The 21,491-nt window shown below is 40.8% G+C and overlaps 1 protein-coding gene across 10 annotated transcripts in view; it reads left to right on the forward strand.

Moving 5' to 3' along the window:
* The window catches only part of PAK3 (p21 (RAC1) activated kinase 3), a 237,386-nt gene extending 221,227 nt beyond the window's left edge, over positions 1-16,159 (forward strand). For 9 of the 10 annotated variants that reach the window (XM_032619848.1, XM_032619845.1, XM_032619843.1 and 6 more), the window contains one exon: positions 6,008-16,159. In XM_032619848.1, coding sequence (XP_032475739.1) covers positions 6,008-6,244 — 237 coding nt within the window. In that variant the 3' untranslated portion in view covers positions 6,245-16,159. The remainder of the gene's footprint in view (positions 1-6,007) is intronic. The other variant, XM_032619853.1, reaches the window with a different exon arrangement.
* The last annotated feature ends 5,332 nt before the right edge of the window (positions 16,160-21,491 follow it).

The following is a 21,491-nucleotide window of genomic DNA, read 5'->3' on the forward strand; positions in this document are numbered from 1 at the left end:
GCCGTGGCTTCTCTTGTTGCGGAGCACGGGCTCTAGGCGCGTGGGCTTCAGTAGTTGTGGCATGTGGGCTCAGTAGTTGTGGCTTCCGGGCTCTAGAGCGCAGACTCAGTAGCCATGGGGCACGGCCTTATCCGCGGCATGTGGGATCTTCCCAGACCAGGGCTCAAACCTGTGTACCCTGCATTGGCAGGCGGATGCTTAACCACTGCGCCACCAGGGAAGCCCCAACATTGTTTGTTAAATAGATTTTTGAGGGCCAGGCTGAGAGCCTGTTCACCATGTATAACACGATTTCCATGGGAAAATGTGTTTTGAGTCCCAAATATTCAACTTAGAAAGAAATGTTCACGCCACACCCTCTCCTTTTTGTAAAGGGAGTCTTTATAACAGTGCTGGGACCTCTCAGGGTTACTAACACATTTCCGTTTATGTCTCCTGGTTTGTCTTCTAATGTCTTAACCTAAACTTTATAAACTGTTAAAATGAACTGAAGTCACAAACTGAAGTTTTTTAATTAAATGGTTAGTCCAGTTGCAAAACCACCTTAATGAAAATTTATTGGGTACATATGGATTGTTTTGGGACTTCTTTCGAGAAATGTGGTAACTTCGAAGATGACCACTTTGATCTTTTTTAACCGAGGAAATTGACAATAAGGTAAATTGAATTATTCCTCCAACTGGGTAAAGTCATTTTCTCTGAGTACTAAGGTGAATTTAGTTGCACATCAGGGGCCGCAGAAAACTGCGAAGTTTGTGTGTTATTGCCAAGTGATATAGAGTTATTAAAAATTCCGGAACACCAGAAACTTCTAGGTAATGTGTGTATCACAAAGAAGAAAGACACCATTTTCTGGCCAAAGGTTGTCTGTCTAACATTATAAATAAGGTCACAGGGCCTGTGTTGCCTCACCTTAAGAAATAAACAGACCTTGTTTAATGATGTAGCTGAAGAAAAATCAAGAGCTCCTTCTCTGTTCACGATCAGTCAGAGAAGACTAAGTTGCTATGTTTCAAGTTCCAGAGAGAACGTATTGTCTCCGCTTCCTCTCTGGGTTTGCCCACAGCAGTTTACCATGTTGTGGACCTCTTTCTCCAGCTTTCCCTCTCTTTGATGTCATCTCCTTACCTACATTGCTCATGGAGCTTTCTTCCTTCTCCCACACTGAGGAGTTGGGTAGTCAGAAGTTCCCACATTCCAAGCCTGTTCAACTCAGAAAGGGTGTTTTTGTCATTCTCTGTATATCTTCTTATATGTTTACTAGTTCACTTTAGGTTCTCAGCTTTAATACTTTGTAGAGTCTGTCATATTCCCAGCTCAATTCGATTTATTTATACATTTTGGCTGTCATTTCATTTAGCAACAAAAACATTTATTGAGCACCTATTTTGAGCCAGTTGCCATAAAATCCAGAGATGATTGTGATACAATTCCTACCTTTACAGTCTAGGAAGACAGACCAGTGAACAAGTAACAAGTATTCACCCTACAATGTGAAAACAGACATATAAACAAAGGGCTGTAGTAGCTTAAAGTAGCTTAAAGGAGGGAAGGACTAACTCTATCTGCACGGTGACCACCATCCCAGTTTGCTTGGCACTGAGGGACATAGGACCTTCAGTAGTAAAACCCAGTCTCCATCTGGGAGCAATGGAGAAGACTTTAAAAAGGAGGTGCCATTTGAAGTAGAAATTTTAAGGCAAGTAGAAGTTTACTAGGCAGTTAAGGGAGCAGCATTTCAGGCAGATATAAAAGAGCATTTCTTACTATGGGAATGATGAACTAATTGGCATGAATAGTATGTGAGCTTTGGCCAGTGTGTGTACGTATGGGGAGTTGGGGGAAGCAGGGCTCTAGGGTGAGAAGAGAACAGATGAGGACTAGAAAGGGAGGCGGGACCAAATCATGGAGAACCTTCTATGCCATGCAAAGGAATCTTTACTACGTATGCCATGCAAAGGAATCTTTACTACGTATGCCATGCAAAGGAATCTTTACTACGTATGCCATGCAAAGGAATCTTTACTACGTCCTGTGTTTTCAAACAACTATAGTGATCCCTTGGTTCAAATTAAACCTTGCTGGAAGCATGCATAAATAAAGAAAAAAGAAGTATTTCTCCGATTGAAACACATATGGGTGGGTGCAGGGTCCTAGAATCCCTACATCCATCTCCCTCTCCCACCTCTTTTCCCACTTAGCTGCTCTTGAGGGGAATTTTGGAGAGTCCAGTTTGAAAACCACATCTGTGGACCATAGGGAGCCACCAGAAATTGTGTTAGAGCAGAAAAATGGATGCCGTGATGAGATTAAAGATGAGATAGGTTGTTAAGGAAGATGGACTGAGGAATAAAAAGGCTTGAGTAAGAAAAAACCCATTGGGAGGCTATCGTAACAGTCTGAGGGAAGCCCAACCTTTAGCAGAGACAGTGGGAGTAGAGGAAAGTGCATGGGTATGAATGACATTTCTAAAGGTTGCATGAACAGAAGCTACTAGACTGACTAGAGTGAAGGCTGGGGGAGGGGAAGGTTTCCAGCTGAGGAAGGAGGAGAAGTCAGGTATGAATCTGGGTTTCTTACTCAAGGAGCAACCAACTGTAAAGGAAATCTCTAGTCTAATTTCTTTTTTTATTGAGGTATAGCTGATGTACGAGATTATATAAGTTTCAGTTGTACAACATAGTGATTCACAGTTTTTAACGTTTATACTCCATTTATAGTTATTATAAAGGGTTGGCTATAGTCCCCATGCTGTACAGTATAGCCTTGTTGCTTATTTACTTTATACATAGTAGTCTGTACCTCTTAACTCCCTACCCCTATCTTGCTCCTTCCCCTTCCCTCTCCCTACTGGTAGCCACTAGTATGTTCTCTGTGTCTGTGAGTCTGTTTCTGTTTTGTTATATACATTCGTTTTATTTTTGAGATTCCACATGTAAGTGATATCGTATGGTATCTTTCTTTTTCTGATTTGCTGGGTATTATGCTAAGTGAAATAAGTCTAGTCTAATTTCTCAGCCAGCCCATTTTCTTTGAGTTTTCACTAACTCAGATAAAACCACAATGTGATAAACTCGTGCCTATACTGATTTTCCTTGATCTTTCTTCAGCTAAGACTTGACTTTGCTAGGAAAATGCTTTTTGCTGTGATTGTTGTGTTGCCTACAACTGTTTTTGTCTCTCATTAGCAGGGCAGTCAGTAGCAATTTTCTTTTTTTCAAAGATAGGACCCAGCTTACACACAAGTTCATTTTTAAGTTAACTATTTGGAACTCAGAGTGCATTTTCCCATAGAAACGGCATTATGCATAGTGAGTACGTTCCCAGGCCAGTCCACAAAGGCCAGTTTAGCCATAATATAACTAAAAGTGTGGATCTTTGCAATAGAAATTAGTTGGAAATAATACTGTTGCAATTAAAACGAAAACAATAGTTGGAAAAGAAATCGTCTGGGTTTTTGTTTCCCTTAAGGGGTAGTACTTGATGAAAAGCAGGTTTAATCCTAGGAGGACAAAGAGAAATAGATGAAGATTGTTGTGTAAATTGGATGGTACAGCTTTTTAGATTTTATTTTTTAAAGAATTTTGGACGGTTTTTGAGAATAATAAAAGCAGTCGCGTTGATTGTAGAAAATTTGGAAAATTGAAAAATATGTTTTAAAAAATTAAGTCACTAATAATCCTACCACCCAGAGAGAACCACTGTTAACATGTTGGGGTGTTTCCTGTCAACCTTTTTCTTAGTACGTGGATTGAAGAGAGGTGAGAAGGACTTGGGTAGAGATGTATATGTACTTGTGAGGGGCGAGATTATATGGAGTAGAATGTATTGAGCTAAGAATGGTGAAAAGAAAAAGAGAGAAAATGAAACAGTATGGCATGAGCACAGACTTAGGGAGAGTGGAAAGGGAAAAAAGAGATGTGTTTGTTTAGGACCGGGTTTGGCTATAGGGCAGAAAAAAGCCAGCAAAGGACGCAGAGTTTGGCAGAATTGTGGCCAGCTGAAATAAGAGAGTTTTAGGAGGAGTTAGCAAATGTAATTTGCAGTAACCAATTTTCTTTTAATGCAGGAACAAAGATGGTTTGTGAGGACAGGTGCCTCAAGCATCAATCATTAAGCCCATTGCTTAATTGGGTGGAGTAAACCAGTTCTCAAAGTGTGGTCCTGAAACCAGCAGCTTCAGTATCACCTGGGAACTTGTTAGAATGCAAATTCTCAGGCCCCTCTGCAGATTTACTGATTCAGAAACCCTGGGGGGGTGACCCAGGAAATCTGTGTTTTAACAAGCCCTCTAGGTGATCCTGGTGCCTGCTATAAGTTGACAGCCACTGGATTAAACGGTCCTTTCTAACACTTTCTAAAGTACATCTCTGGAGGTTTCTGGAAAGGAGGAGAGATGTCCTCACCAGCTGATGAAAACTGGCCTGGGAAAGGAGTTTGATAGAAATATTTATTTATTTATTTTAACTTTTTTTTTTTTTTTTTTGCGGTACGTGGGCCTCTCACTGCTGTGGCCTCTCCCATTGCGGAGCACAGGCTCTGGACGCGCAGGCTCAACGGCCATGGCTCACGGGCCCAGCCACTCCGCGGCACGTGGGATCTTCCCGGACCGGGGCACGAACCCGTGTCCCCTGCATCGGCAGGCGGACTCTCAACCACTGCGCCACCAGGGAAGCCCTGAAAGAAATATTTTTGATAATAATATTAGGAGCCACGGTGGAAAAGGGGGCTGATAATTTGCTGCAAAGTTCAAGCAAGTTCAAGAGGGAGCGTGTCTTCATGATAGTTAGGAGTCTGGTCGCATAGGCAGGCATAACCCTGGTGGTAATACCTGCAGGAAAACTCCTATTTAGCCATCAAGACCCTGTTCAAATGCCAAGCTCCTCTGTGAAGCTTCCTCTGACCTCTGGTGTAAATTGTTTCATCCTTACATTGACTTGGCACTTTCTGTGTTTCTCTATTAGCTCTTGTCTTACTGTATGGTAGCTATCTATAAGTCTCTCTGTTTCACTAAATTGTGTCATCTTTGAAAGTAGGCCATTCTGTTATTCATCTTTGGATCTCCAGTGTTTAATATGGTACCTGATACATACTCAGTGCTCTAGAATAGTTTGCTTAGAGGAGGCATGAGGAATGGCCAGCGTTTTATGGCTGCGGAGCCTTTGAAATACGGGTTTACTTTTGTGAATTAACCATGGTTCTGGGTCCAACCCTCGGCCTGGAAGGCCAGGGCCCTTGATTCTGTCAGCACACCATGAGCTGATATCTCTCAGTGGTAGCCTTCCACAGCAAAGATCTCAGAGATATATTAGCAACTAATTATTTTACAGTAGGATACAGGATTATTAATGTCAACTTTTCTTATATTTTCTCTTATTATAGGTAGACTTTCACGGGGAACCTAATTAAAATCTATAGGGATACATCTGCCACAGGATAAAAGTACTTGAGTCCTTGGGCCCCAAGGGTTACTTCTCATCCAGGCACTGCCATCTTCTGATTCTCTGTACTTCTCTGATTGCAAAACGTAGTCTGTTCATCCCTGGTCCACTCACAAATATTCTCCAATCAAGATAAACAGTCAGTAAATTACAATCACCTTGGCAGCTGTGCCTTCCAGAGGTTATACTTAGGTCAACATGATTGGATGTGTGTGTTTCCTCAACTATTTAGTCACAGATTCCTTGGTTTCATTTCCTAGGTGGTTAATCACACATTCATTATATATGGATTTTTTTCTGGCTTAACTCTCATAGGACAGCCTTATAACCTTATTTCCAAGCTTTTGGGGGTGGGGCACCTCACTGTCACCTCCGTTACTGCCAAGAGTAACCATTTCTAAATGATACAGAAACTTTGCAGTATATGTCAGTGTCATTCTCTAAAATGGAATTTTTAAGACCCAGGATATAAACCAGAAGAAACTGGATTTGTGTCTTGTATGCCAACTCGTGATCCTAATATGTATATGCTGAATAGATTTTTCTAATGTTTTTTTTTTCCATAGGCATTATATCTGATAGCCACTAATGGAACCCCAGAGCTCCAGAATCCTGAGAGACTGTCTGCTGTATTCCGTGACTTTTTAAATCGCTGTCTTGAGATGGATGTGGATAGGCGAGGATCTGCCAAGGAGCTTTTACAGGTGACAATGAAACAGGACAGTTACAAAGAGAGAGTCATTATATTGAGCTTTTCCATGTCAATGTGTGACAGTAAGAGAGCGCTATCAAAAGAGGTCTAGTTCGAGTTAGGCTCTAACCATTTGATCTGAGACCACAGGCACATAAGTATAGGCATGCATCTGATACGTGATTGATTGGCATGTTGCCTTTCTTCTGAGAACTTGGGAGTTCAATCTGTAACTCTCTTTTATTCTTCCTGGAGTCTTATTTTGCAAGGGAAATAACAATGTGAACCTCTGGTGTTGCTGTTTCGTTCTAAACTTTACTTGTGCCCCTGGATGTTGTACGCAGGTGCTCTTGGCCGGAGGTAATTGTCTACATAACTATGCAATTATTTCCATGGCATCTGCTACTCTAATGCTTTACTGGTCAAAGCCCCTTTGCTTGTGATGCCAAATGGCAGGCACCTGCTTGCCTGGGTGAGTACCATCCAGTGGTGAGTGCCTCTGTAACCATTTGTCCTTTTCATGGCTCTCAGGGATTAGTATACATGATGGTAATTAGTACCTACTTTATACCAAATTCTTTACAAACGTTATCTCACTTAATTCTTACAACTCTCTAGGATAGGTGTTATTATCCCCGTTGCAGATGTAGAAATTAGAACTCACACAGCTATTGAGTGGCAGAACGTGGATTTGAGCCCTGAATTGTCTGATTTTCTTCCACACAAACCAATTTAGAGGGAAAAAATGCATTTATATTGATAAAGCAATGCGCGCCCAGGATTACACATATAGCTTCACTGCTGGGGACTGACTGTTCCTTGGGGAACAAGATAAAGATCTGTAATTGCCAAGAAAAGTGATTACTTGTCCTCCCTGACTTCGAACACATAATCCAGTTAAACAGAAGGCATAACTCTCGGTCATGCAGAGTGTTATTAACTATAGAGTCAGTCTGTTTTAGGCCAAACAACAAACAGTTCCTGTTGCTTCTGAACTCCCTCCAGAGACAGCCACACCCACGCGAAAACATCCCATCCCAACCCAAATCATATCTGGGATAAACCAATTTGGAGGAATTGGGGAAGCTACCCCTTGTCTTCTCTGCTACCTGTGAGCGTTTCACAGGCTGTCATGGGGCCCGAAAATGTCAGATCTGAAATAGCCCTTTATTAATCCTCCCATTAATACAGCCTCAAATTATAGATGAAAAACTGGAACTTTTGAATGCTTCTTTTCCAAATCTTTTCACCCCTCCCACCACCTGACATACACATCCTGGTACACACTCCTATCATGTCTTCTTCCAAGGATGAGTGAAGATACAGGTTCTCTGAAGGTAGCTATACAGTTATGTAGGTAATTGAATCAATTATCTAGTTAATTCCTTCCCCAACAATACTTTTATCTGAAGCAGTCAGATTTCTGATGCAAAATGATATTTTGAGAAAACTGAAGACATTGTTTGTTGCATCTTCTCGTTTTACACATATAGGCTATAATCTGTATATCACCTTAAGTCCATATAACTCCATTCTCTGACTCTAGCCCGTTTTAGAGGTTAGAAAGGAGAGAGATACATGGCATTCACACCACTGGAAGGCTTGAGAAAAGACAGAAGTAAGTGGATTTTTATGGAGCAACTTCTATTTGCAGGGCTTAAGTGCAGTGGGTGATACAAATCTGTTAAAGGCATGATTCCTACTCTTCAGAAGTTCACCGTCTCCTTAGGAACATGAAAAAAATGCAAGATTGTTTAGCGACTCAGTCAACCTGAGGCCGTTTAAACAGTAAATGTCACGGTTGATTAGAGACGTACTTCTATGGGCTATGGCATTCAGAAAATGTCTGCAAAAAGGAAAGAGTTCGGCTGGGCCTTGAAAGACAGATCAGTTTTAGATAGTTTGAGGGGAAAGGGGGAAGGAATTTCAGATGGAAGGATTATCGCATGACCAAAGGCATGTAGGCAGGGTTCAAGGGAACAGAAGCTAGACGGTGTAGCTGAAGTAAAGAGTTCCAGTAAGGAAAGCCGCAGGAGACAGGACGTAGAGAGCCTTGAACACCAGGCTAAAGGGTAGGGGCTGTAGGCAGTGGGGAAACACTGAAGATATCTGAGGGACACACCTGATGAAAGCTTTGTTCAGGAAGATGAATCTTGTGGTATGCAAGAAGAATTAGCAATAGAAAAAAATGGAGGCAGGAAGATAGGGGGGTTATTGTTATAATTTAGGATTAAGTTGATTAGGCCTAGGGAAAGCAAGAGATAATTGTAAAAGGCATTGAAAAGGAAGCACAAGGTAACTGATTGCATGTAGAACATAAGGGAGAGGAACACAAAAGTGACCTACCTCAGAATATCAAACCAGTGGTAGAGTTCAGCAAAAGCAGAAGTGATAGAGGATAATACTACAGTGGCTAACACTGATTGGCTTCAATGTAGCTTACGAGGAACTGTCACTTACCTCATTTAACCATTGTGATAAGCAAAGGAGAGGATTGAACCTAGGTGCTCTGACTCCAAAGCCCCTGTAGCTTACATCACACAAGAGTGCCCTGTTTGGTAGATTTGAACGTACATTTTTAAATGTTGAGTTCAAGGTGGCAGAAGACATTCAAAAGGAAATATCCAGCAGGCAATTGGAGAAATAGGACCAGAATTCAGGAAAGACATCAGGTGACACAGTGGACATTTGGGAGTCATCTCCATAAAGCTTGATGAGAGGTTGGAACCATGAAAAGGAATGAGCTCTCCAAGGAAGTAAATTAGAAAAAGAAGATGATGAGAGTCAAGTTCTGGGAGGTGGGAAGAGGAAGTGAAATCAGGGAGGAAGATAGAGAGGGAGGGAGTAGTCAGTGAGCATGTGTGTGGAAGAGAATCGAGACAGTAGAATGTCACAGGCCCCCAAAGAGAACATCTCAAAGAAGAAAGGGATATTCACTTGTTTGAAGCACTGCAGAGGGGCCAAAAAAGAAATGGTGGAGACACACTATTGGGTTTAGCAGTTAGCGGGCCATTGATGTCAGGGTCAAGGTCTTGAGTGGTCAACAGAATACACTTTTTTAAGGATGAGGGCTGCCCCAGATAAATTCATCGATTTAAGAAAATCAGAAAGTTAGACTTGCAAACACAGCGAGATTTTACAAGACCCCTACTCTGAATTTCTAGCTCTGCCAGTCAGCTTCTAGAAGATTTCATGACACTGAAGACCAAAAACATCCGAAGGACAAAAGCTGGCACTATTTTTTAAATGATGTTTAATTGGATCCACAAAATACATCTTAATGGAAAAAAAGACTCCTTGAAAGTGTAAAGTAATATACTTGTTGGAGGAAAGAATTCTAGTAATTCCTCTTTTTTTTTTTCCTTTTGCAGCATCCATTTTTAAAATTAGCCAAGCCTCTCTCCAGCCTGACTCCTCTGATTATCGCTGCAAAGGAAGCGATTAAGAACAGCAGCCGCTAGGACTGCAAGCCTTACCCCACACCATCTCCTTCATGAGTAAGACTAAAATAAAACTCCACTGCAGGAAAGATGGAAGAAAAGACAGTTGAATGGGGTGGGGATTCTTTAACTTTCAAATGAATAGAAACTTCTTATAAGCCTTTTTCCTACTCCCTCAGATTATGTAATTTATTTGTAAGCCTGAATCGCAGCCCAAACAGGGCAGCAATGTCGAAGTGGCCATAAAGTGGTCACTTCTACCGTGAAGCGAAAGAGCCAGTAGTGAATCCCCTCATTTTGTGCATTCACTTTGAAGAAAAAAGATTTCTCAAAGATGCACACTCCCTCTTCATAGTGTTGTGTTTGTTTTTAAGTTAGAGAGTAGTCCCTCTTGCATTCGAACCTCCTTCAAAACTCCTTACCCAATGTGATGTTTTTCACTTGCATTGTCATTAGATGTCCAGAAAAAAAAAAAGATGTCAAAACGTTTTTTTTAAAAAAAAACAAGTAAAAAACAAACAAAAAAAACAAAAACAAAAAAAAACAAAAAAAAATAACCCAGAGCAAGTACTGTGTGAACATGTGGAAGTCCATGCCCTAATAGAGTTGAAATTTTTTATTCTTCTTCTGTAGTGGTGGCTCGGTTTGTGTACCTGTTTTTCTGCATTTGTATTGGAAAAGGTTTCTTTTACGACATTTTCCAAAAGCAGAGAGGAATATGTGTGTTCAGGAAGGGCTTTTAAAAACTCTATGTCTAAAAGTTCAAATGGTGAAATCTTATCACATTTTCATGATGATGCTTTAGAGGTAGTTGATTTATCATTTGTATAAACCAGCTCGTTCATCTTCATGATACCTGAAAAAAGACACACCAAAACTATGGCACTCCAGTTGGGTGAGTCCAGGTCTGAAACCTAGGAAATCCTGATAGGAGAAACCATACTTAAACAAAGACGGGACTTTCTCCAAGAGCCCAAAGGGAGATAATATAAGCATGCAATACTGAAATCCTTGTTGGACAGTAAACAAAGATAACAATACCTAATTTAATCCTGTCTTGTCCTTGTGGAATGTAGGTAACTGTAAAATAGGCACAACAGGAGGAAACAGACCCATTAACCAACATTTGCTGCTGGTAAAAATTATTTATCTTGACAATTTATAGCGTTAAAATTGTTTTTAAAGATCTGGAGAACAGAAATATTGTAAGCACTCAACTCTGTAAGAAATGGGAGGTCAGTGAAAACTACATCCCAGTCAACATTAGGCTCTAAGTACTTGTTGCCATTTTCCCTATGTGTCACCAATTTCTGTTTCTGGATATGGTGTGTTCATACTTAGCCCTTTGGGCTTTTGAATTTTCAAAACATGTTTGTAAAGATCTTGAAGTTCTCCAGTGAAAAGCATTTGGGTTTGCAATCATATACCCCAAGAAATATCAGTCCAACTGAATTCCTTTTGTGGCTTGGGGAAAATATGACTAGTATTTCACCGTGTATCGATTTATGAGAAATTCAACAGTTGCCACTTCCTGAATCTTCTGAGCGTTTAGAAAAATATCTGGAGGGTGTCTGCGTAGAAAAGGATATGCTTCTCTTTCGAGTGTATTGTCAATTTTATAAATTCTGCATAGTTGTTTCTCTAAGCCTTTGAAAAGCTAGCAGTTTGTGCAGTAGAAGGCCTCTTGATTTGTAGTATGTCAAGAATCTGAATAGAACCTATCTACATCCAGCAAGAGAGGGAAAGAGATCAATGCCATAGGCCTCTCTCCTTCTCTGCCGAGGCACATCCATCGATATAATCATCTATCCATTCCTTAAAACGAAAGCACTTTCTTTAGAGAGTTTCTGCTACCCATATAGTGCACGTGTTTATGTTTAGGAGATGACACCACTGGTGGATTTCCTATTGTCTTCTTTGACTATGAAATTTGGGAGGGGCTTGACCCCCCCCCCCGGCCCCGAAAATGTCCACAGTGGGATAAAACAACAAACATGAAAAGATCAAATGGTAATATTAATTTGAAGCATACTATGTTATACTTCACAAAAACGTGGCTGGGCCTGAAAATTTTAATGCCACACTGTTTTAATGAGAGAGAGAGAGAGAGAGAGAGAGAGAGAGAGAGAGAAGCCTTAATTTTGATTTCATTTAAAATTAAGTATTTTTTAAAATTTTTCATTCATAGTGCCAGGGAATTCAGTGAAATAATACCTGGGATGCAAATAGAATTCAGTATATTGATAACTATACCCTGCCAGGGGAGAAAGCCCCAAACCTGGTTGGGAAGCCCTAGTTATCTGTTAGCATCCCTTACATGTCATGAAGGCCTTTTTTTGGTGGGGGGAGACCTGGACCAGTGACCCTTCAGGTTACTGTAGGCGGAGAAATGGCTGCTCTTTTATGCTTTCAATTCAGCATATCAACAACAAGGAGCCTGGTACTACTTCACCACAGCCCGTTATACCAAGATTTTATGGTAATATAATCCCAGTAGGCTTTACTCTTACAAACTTAGATCTATGTAAATTTTAAAATGAGAACAGCTTCTAAAGACCCTTCCCCGCGTTGGAGAGTTATGTATATTTCTAATAAGTATTAGGAAGAAGCTGCTTCTCCTGCCAAAATGATGCTGAAGGACTCCAGGTGGTTAATAGTTTATTCCCTCTCCCTGCATTTTTGTTTTTAGCTCATCTTGACACAGGTGAGTCTATCCAGATCTTTGAAGTCGCTCGTGTGCCCTGAGATAATAAGGGCACATCGTCGAATGTCGATTCCAAAATGTCCTGAGATAGGGATAGGGCAGTGGGAAAGTCAGGGAAGGGTGAGAAGCACAGTAGAGATTATTTATTTAAGAAAGAAAAGAACATTAATGTTGTAGCAAGGATCCGGTACGTTGTCATAATCCCCTCAAATCAGTCACCATGTTGGGTAATGACTTCGTTCTTGCTGATCTCGTCTGTGTGTCATTGTAAATATTTGTGTGTCTGTGTTCCATTTTGGCTACTGGATGGCCAAGTCATGTAAGAAGATTTAAGTCAAGTATTTATTCTTTAATTGTGTCATTCAGATTTCTTTCAGGCTTGTGAATTGCACCCCAATGTTTGAGTTTAACCACCTGATCCCCACATCTTTCCCTCCCCTGTGAAGCACATTCCATTGCTAAAAGAAAAAGAAATATGAAATTGCTTCATGTCATCTGTATAACTGTTTTGATAGTTTGAGATGTTTGTCTATAAAGGATATTTCTCAGCTCAAAGATCATGTAAATAATTATATTCCTTTGCTCAGTGGGTTGTTTATTTCTAATGAGGCTGCCAGTTCTCAGAGAGAATCGATAAAATCACCTTTAAATAACACAAACAGGGAGAACAACCATGTAAAAATAAGTGTGCATATGGGCAAAGGCTGGGAACACAGACAATTGAAATCAGTTGTGTTAGGGTGGCGGGATTATGTGGAATTTTTTTTTCTTTTTAAAATTTTCTTTGATATTGTTCTAATGTTGCTTTATAATAAACATCAGAAAGGGAACTATAGAAACATAGAAAAGACGCCAGAAGCAGATGCCTTCTGGCCAGAGCCCAGAGCATGCAGGGCACAGATATTTGCTAGTTACAATTATTCCATAGGCTTTATACTTGCCTGGGTGCTGAGGTTGGCACACGCTTGGGTATGGCACGTGCTTTCTTAGGGGACTATTTTCTACAAGTTAAAGCTAGGGAGCTGTCACTATTAGTACTCCAAACGCGTCCTTCTGCTTTCAAACTGGGTGCCCCTCTCCACTTTAGTATGACCTTGAGGTTTCTGCTTTGGTTACTTTAGATTGGAGGGGTGACCTTTGATCAGCCCCCTTGATAACATCTGTTTCAAGTCATCTGTTTCAAGTATCGCCTTCCTGGATCACTTTAGCAGATTTTCAGGTTGAATCTTGGAAGGACAGAAGGATAAAATCCCCAGCTCCCACCATTTCCTTTTCCAACAGGATACACTATCATTCAGGTAGGATTTTCTTCTAATGAACAGTAGGCAAGTCCCATTGATTTCAGTAGAAGTTATGACTTGCGCTTAAAAGCTGACTGAAAACATTAAGACAAATATTTAGAACTGCCCTTGCCTATTGGCATTCAGTCATACTCCTTTTAGCTTTGGCCTGAGATGGCAGCCTCTATGTACTTTCTGTCCGGCCTGATTATAGGTTGTATGCAGTAACTACTGTCATTTTTAAACAGAAGAGGGGAGACTATCTACCCAAAGAGAGGAATTTCCTTCTAACTCACCAAAGAAATTGTAGGTGAGGACTTTTATAATGCGGTAGTGGCCTCAGGTGTTAGTTTCACCAAGCGCAGACCTTATACCTAGAGAACCCACAGGCTTTTCTTTGGCCATTCTCAACATATACTCTACTTATGAGAGTCTTAACCCTGCCCTGCCCTGCCCTGCCCCTTTTAACCTCATGGTCCTTTTCTTAGCTACTTGCAGTTAATATTCGGTTAAACAAAGGCATGGCCAGTGATGCAAGCTACTCCCAGTCTCTGAGAAAGAGAACTGAAATTCAGCATTTGTAAATTGACAGTCTAACAGACCCGGGATTTTGAGTGAACTTAACACACAATTCTGAACATGTATTTGCATGTGGATTGGGAAGGAAATAAATGGGACCTTGGAAATAATGGGACTATTTTTCCTAAGAAAGAATTTTTTCATCAAAAATGTGTTTCTGATAGAATCTTTCTGTTGGTCAGCTTTAATTTTTTTCCACTCCTTTTCTGATCCCACACTCCTTTAGGAACCAAATGAATATAACCCGACTCCTCATTCATCGGGGATGTCTGTTTAATATTAAACAATATCTAACTGACTCTGCAAATGCGGGAACTGAGATAATCACTTCCATGCGCACATTTCTGTGTTCAAGCAGACAATAATAGCGAGGAGCATTTACTGCCACACTTGCAATATAAACTTACAGAAGCCAGTTAGTGCCCTCAGAGTCTCCTTTGGAAGCTGCCATCAGGCGAATGCTATCCCATAATACCAGTAGAAGGCAGGTACCGTGTTCACCTGATTTAGGACCTACGAGGAAATCAACAGCAATTAGAGAGAATCAGTCAGATGTAGTGGAAAAAGTACTAGCCTAGAAGTAAGGATACCTGGATTCTAATAAAGGCTCTATTCCTAACTTTACTATGTGACCTTGGGCAAGTCACTTAACCACGTTATGGCTGTTTCCTTATCTATAAAATAAGGGTATTGGACTAGATCTCCAAGGCTTTCCAAAAGCTACAACATTCTGTGGTACTGTAGATTGCCTTGCTAATTCATCCTGCTAAAGTGATGGCAAATACCACATGCTTCAGCCTGGGTCTCTTATGTTGCAGTTAAACAATAGAACTATGTAAGATGATGCCAAAAAAAAGAAAAAAAAAAACCCTCGAACAAATGAAGTGAATAATACTAGGGAATGTTGATAAAACTTGTGGCAGCCTTCCAATTCCTTCACAGTTGTTTTGTTTTTGTTCTCATGTTCCTTTTCTGTTGCATAGTCCCAGTTTTCATCTTCCATACACTCTGTATGTAAAGTCTGGTTTTCATTAAGCTGTGGCCAGTATTTGCTACTAGAACAGAAATACACTGTCACACTTGCTAGAATAGGACTGTACTTGGGCCTCTTCTTTCCTACGAAGTGGTGTTGGGCTTTATAGAGTTTACTTCATAAATGGCACAAATCAGAACCCATGCATTTTAATGGCTGGGACTACCGAGTGGGCCTAAGCATTTTCAGGTTGCAGAGAGAAAAAGGCAAAAGTGATTACATGCTATTAGCATTAAGGAGTGTTGGCAAATCCACTTGTTGGGAACCAAAGATAGCATTTCTGGTGACAACTCCCACAGGGATTGGCCAGTTGAATGAGTATGCTACTGGAAAGAGGATAAACTGGTAGTGGACAGTCCCAGTGCCCTGACCACAGCAGTGCCAACCAGCCCTGAGTGTGAAATTCAAGTTCGGTGTGTGTGCTTGTGTGTGGTGTGTTTTATGGACCCGCATATACTATATTCATTACTGATGATAAGACCTTTCACAGAATTCTGTAACCATTAGTGGGTTGAGTTTTAAATCTCAGTACATCAGCAAGGAAGAGACAGATCACAGGGTAGTGATGGCTACTGGGATTATACTCATAATATCCAGACAAAACAAGTTAAGGAGGATCTACATTTTCATTGTTTATCAGAATTGTTTCTCATTTGCCTGTGCTTTACTTTTGTTAAAATGTGTTATCTGTAAACCCATGTGTAGTGAACTTCTTATGTAACTTTGGATTAAAGGTATTTATGGTCTTTCTGTTTGTTTGATTTTTAAGTAAGTTATTTCTTTTGTAAACCTGCTGATGGTATGGTTCCATCCTTCTGACCTCAGCATCCGACCTTTTTAAGGACTTTTGTTTCCAATATTGTTATTTTAAATTGTGGTTGAAGCAATAGAAAATTGAAATATGGATTGTGCATGACTGTGTCTTGAGTGTAAAAATATTGCAGTTTGAAACTTGGACCTAAAGTATTGCAAATAAAAATGACAAACATCACTGAGCTGGTGCTTCTCTCTTCTGTCACCTTTCCACACCCCCCCCCCTTGGCACTGGCATTTACCCGCTTCACGGGTTGGAGGGTAGCATTCTCCCGCAGGTATCAAGACAGGGAAACGTCCAGCCTTGTAAGCAATATGGGAAATGTCCTGCAGATCCTACCAGTAAATAACTCAGGCCCAGATTCTCCATCTGGTTTTTACATAGAATAGCTCAGAGAGACAGATGTGTAAACTCAATGCAGGGCAAAAGGTAGATGAAGGGAAACTGCCGAAAGAAACCATATGTAATAAATAATTTGTTTTTGCTCATCTTTCTGCTTGGAAAATTCTGAAAAAGTAAAGCCATCTCCATAATGTTTAGTTTTTATCTTACATGTAGAAATCAAGGGCCACAGTTCACAGGAGAAGTTCCAAAACCATGTTACTGAGAACATTCATTCATTCATTCACTCTTTCATTCAAAAAGGATTTATTGAGCTCCTGCTGTATGTCAGGCCCTGTGGACTTTTCTGAGAAAGATAACTTTTCTTTTAAAAACAACCTCCAAGTGTGACTAAATGACAGTAAAGTTCATTGAAAGCAGCTAAATGAACATATTGGAGTCAGGTTTGTCAGAAACTGAGTCCTCCCGACAAGCTAAAAACACCAGGGGTTTAGCAACCTGGAGGTTTGTTACCCTGGTAGTACTTGTACAGTGGGGCTAGTGTTCCTTCTGGAGCTTGTGTATATAATTTGATACCTTTGTGTAAGTGGATACCCAGTGGTACTATATTTCCTTCGAACGTTTTATATATCTTACCAAATGCTATTTGGTTGTTTTCAGTTCACTGGATTTACACGCAAGCTTTATTTCTCTCACTGACTCTCTCCATGTTGAAAGCACAAGAGACATTTCTGTACATGCGAATTAAGCGAGAATCCCAGTCGTTAGCCTTTAGCCAAGCTCTCTACTGCCCATGCGCATGAATTCCTATGTTGCCTCTCCCACTGTTAGCCTCATGGCCTTCCAACTTGGATTGACAGATTTCCTCCATTTTTCTATCCCTAGTAAAGTAGAAGTACTTTTTACGTGTTAGCAGGTTGGCAGTACCTTCCATCAGAAGAGAAAATTTCAAAGGCATTTCCCGTTGTCACAACAACTTAGAGGAACAGGGTCCCAATGATAAATGTCTTACTCTGCAGCTCAGTTGCTGGAACTCTAGCCTCATCTAAGTCCCTGACCTCCTAGTGAAGGGGGAGGGGTAATACCTGAAGTTCCTCCCACATTGTGGGTGTTCTCTACATCCCACGCAGCCCTGGCCTCCAGACACCTGGGTGGTATCTGGTGGCTTTCCACATACCTGCGTCAAGCACCACTGCTGTCACTGCCTTCTGCTAATCCCGTACCAATGCCACTTTCCCACTGCTACTGTGCTTGCCACTCTGCTGATCTATATCTTCAATAGCCACACCAGTCCCTGGTGCTAGGAGCCTCTGGGGAGGGCACTGGGGTGACTCAGCCACTTACTTGCGGTTTCGTAGCAGGTTGCTTTTTACTGGGTTTCCTTTTTTTAATTTTTATTGAAATATAGTTGATTTACAATGTTGTGTTAGTTTCAGGTGTACAGCAAAGTGATTCATATATATATATATATATATATATATATATATATATATACATATATTTTTTACATTCTCTTTCAATATAGGTCATTACAAGATACTGAGTATAGTTCCCTGTGCTATACAGTAGGTCCTTATTGGTTATCTATTTTATAACTTGTTTTCTTTTCTATACCTGACAGCAGAAGCCCTTCCCATGAAATCAACTGATTCTGCTACATCTTCGGACCCCTTTGGGTGGTTCTTTTTCCATTTCTGGCACCTCACTGAACCAGGGAACAAGTCTGGACTTCGTTTCCCCCCTCCCTTCTTGGGGCTCATCAGGTCAACCTGTGCATAGCCTGGCCCCTTTCAGGCCCACCACTTTCCATGGAAGTTAATTCACAGCGTCTGCTGGAGACATTCCTTTATAAATTCACCATTTTCTTCCAAGCAGCCCTCCTTGGAATAAAAAGGAAATTGGCAGTTTGGCTCCATTCTACGTGTACTTTAATGTTTTCACTAGAGTACCCTCATCCTGTTTCCTAGGGATATACATTCCCACAAAGTAGGAGGCAACAGGCTCTGTTACCATTGGGGGAAAATGGGTAAAGCGTGCATAGGAACCTCTCTGTTTTAGTTCTTACAACTCCACGTGGATCTGCAATTATCTCAAAGTTTCCAACAAGGAAAGCAACAAACTGCATGATACCTCCCCCGTGACATTTCAGAGGTCATGGCAAGGAGATAGGATGCAGGCTGGATATCATGTCCCAATCCATTTCCGCCACCAGCTGCTAATTACCTTGGTATCAAGAAGTTCCTCCCTAACTTAATTCCACCTGTCGCTAGTCCTGCCCACCTGAGGTAGTGAGAATTCCCACTTTCTCTTCAGGCACTTCCGAGGCCTCCCTGGGGAAGCAGGGAACTCAAATCTAATTGCCTAAGAGTTCTTCCCTGTGAGCATGGGTTGACCGGCTCCTCAGCCTACGGTGTCCCACGAGAACAAAATTCATAATGAGAAACTTTTAATTCTACAACAAGTAAAACTGAATTGCTGTGCTTTAAAATACAGGATGGGAATGTTATGTTCCAACAGTGTTACAGGACAGAATAAACCTCTTGATGTTCAACCACAATAAATCTCTTGATGTGTCCTGAAACCCTGCTGTAGGCACAAATGAGAAGCCCTGCTATGTTTCCCACAGACTTTAGGTGGTTAAAATCTCCTTCATATTTAAATGGCTGTGTGACATAATTCCTAAAAAATTTGAATCTCACTTGAATGAGATACAGTTATTCCTCTAGCTATTCAAGTAGAGAGAAGGGATTACCAAAGTAGTCCCCTTCAAGATGATCTTAATCTCTGGTCGTATTGGTCCATTGCTACCTTCAGCAATGATTGTTCTTCTAATTTTGGGTGTATTGTGTTTGGGAAGGTGTTTTTCACCTGAAGCACAAGTGCGTATGTCCTAATCTGCTTTCGGGGTATTCCTAGCATAAGACTTGACTGTGGAAAAGACAATATTGTCCCAGTTTGCAATGTAGCCTTCTAACTCCTTTGGATAAATACTGTCTAGATTCCATACGTTATCATCAATCTCACCAACACGTCTAGCATCAAAACGATGCGGCTACCACACAGTGTGCAGACCCACGTTACCAAATCCCGAACAATAAAGGTTTTATCTGCCACACTGGGAGATAATCTATCTCAAGAGGTTCATGTAAGGAGCTACATTCATGAATTTTTAAAATTCCATTGAAGATACCTCTCCCATGACAGAGTTACATGGATGTTACTTAGAGTGATGTGTTTATTGATGACACAGGCGTGTGTATTAATATCAGAGTAGCCTATGGTACCAGGATAAATATCTGGAACCTAAAACATTTCCCTTTCATAAGATGATGCTCATAAGAGGATCAAAAACATCAATTCCAGAATCAGTGAAACTCTTTTTGTTTAGCTCCACGGTACACTCCTATGATCTTTTCTAACTCATTGTCTGTATCATTTTGAGGGTTATTAACACCTACCTTAAGCCCTCCTTCAAACTGTGTATGGATCATAGCGTTTTATAGGTTATTAAAGAAGTCAAAACCTTGATGTCATCTGCACTAACATCTGTACTATAAAGGATGCATTGTTGGCTGTGCTGGGCCTTTGCACTGTCTATGACCTTCTAGGAATCACTGTTCCTCAGATGGGAAAGCTGAGGCTCAACACATAGCCACAGGCTTAATGATCCATAAGATGCCACGTGCCCACTTTAGTTTGCCTCACTTTCTCAGGTCTTCAGGTTTTCCACCATCTTTTCTTTCACCATCTTGGCCTCACAATCAGAGGCTCCCCAACACACACACACACACACACACACACACACACACACACACAGTATAATGAATAATTCCCATCACACACACACACACACACACACACTATAAAGAATAATTCCCAATCACACACACACACACACTATAAAGAATAATTCCCAATCTCACACACACACACACTATAAAGAATAATTCCCAATCTCACACACACACACACACACACACACACACACACACACACTATAAAGAATAATTCCCAATCACACACACACACACAGTATAATGAATAATTCCCATCACACACACACACACACTATAAAGAATAATTCCCAATCACACACACACACACTATAATGAATAATTCCCAATCTCACACACACACACACACACACACACACTATAAAGAATAATTCCCAATCACACACACACACACACACTATAATGAATAATTCCCAATCACACACACACACACACACACACACACTATAAAGAATAATTCCCAATCACACACACACACACACACACTATAAAGAATAATTCCCAATCACACACACACACACACACACTATAAAGAATAATTCCCAATCTCACACACACACACACACACACACACATACACACACACTATAAAGAATAATTCCCAATCACACACACACACACACACACACTATAATGAATAATTCCCAATCACACACACACACACACACACACACTATAAAGAATAATTCCCAATCACACACACACACACACACACACACACTATAAAGAATAATTCCCAATCACACACACACACACACACACACACACTATAAAGAATAATTCCCAATCACACACACACACACACACACACACTATAAAGAATAATTCCCAATCACACACACACACACACACACACACACACACACACACACTATAAAGAATAATTCCCAATCTCACACACACACACACACACACACACACACACTATAAAGAATAATTCCCAATCACACACACACACACACACACACTATAAAGAATAATTCCCAATCACACACACACACACACACACACTATAAAGAATAATTCCCAATCACACACACACACACACACACTATAAAGAATAATTCCCAATCACACACACACACACACACACACACTATAAAGAATAATTCCCAACCATGTTGTTCTTCATCATTGTCATGGGTGCCTGACTACACCTGATGTGGCCCCTCCAGACCAAGTACAAGTTTTGCTCCTCAGACTCGAAGTGTTTAAGAAGTAAAGGAATGAACCCTGCCTGGAGGGGCACTTACTTTTCTGGCCGGCATATGGACGGTGGCCCAGTGGCTTTCCCTTAATTACCTATTGGCTGGAGTACACACTGTGACCCACTGTGATAGGTTCACCCCATTTTTCTCCCTGTCTATGGATAG

The sequence above is a fragment of the Phocoena sinus genome, chromosome X (assembly GCF_008692025.1).
Source record: "Phocoena sinus isolate mPhoSin1 chromosome X, mPhoSin1.pri, whole genome shotgun sequence".
NCBI classification, from domain to species: domain Eukaryota; kingdom Metazoa; phylum Chordata; class Mammalia; order Artiodactyla; family Phocoenidae; genus Phocoena; species Phocoena sinus.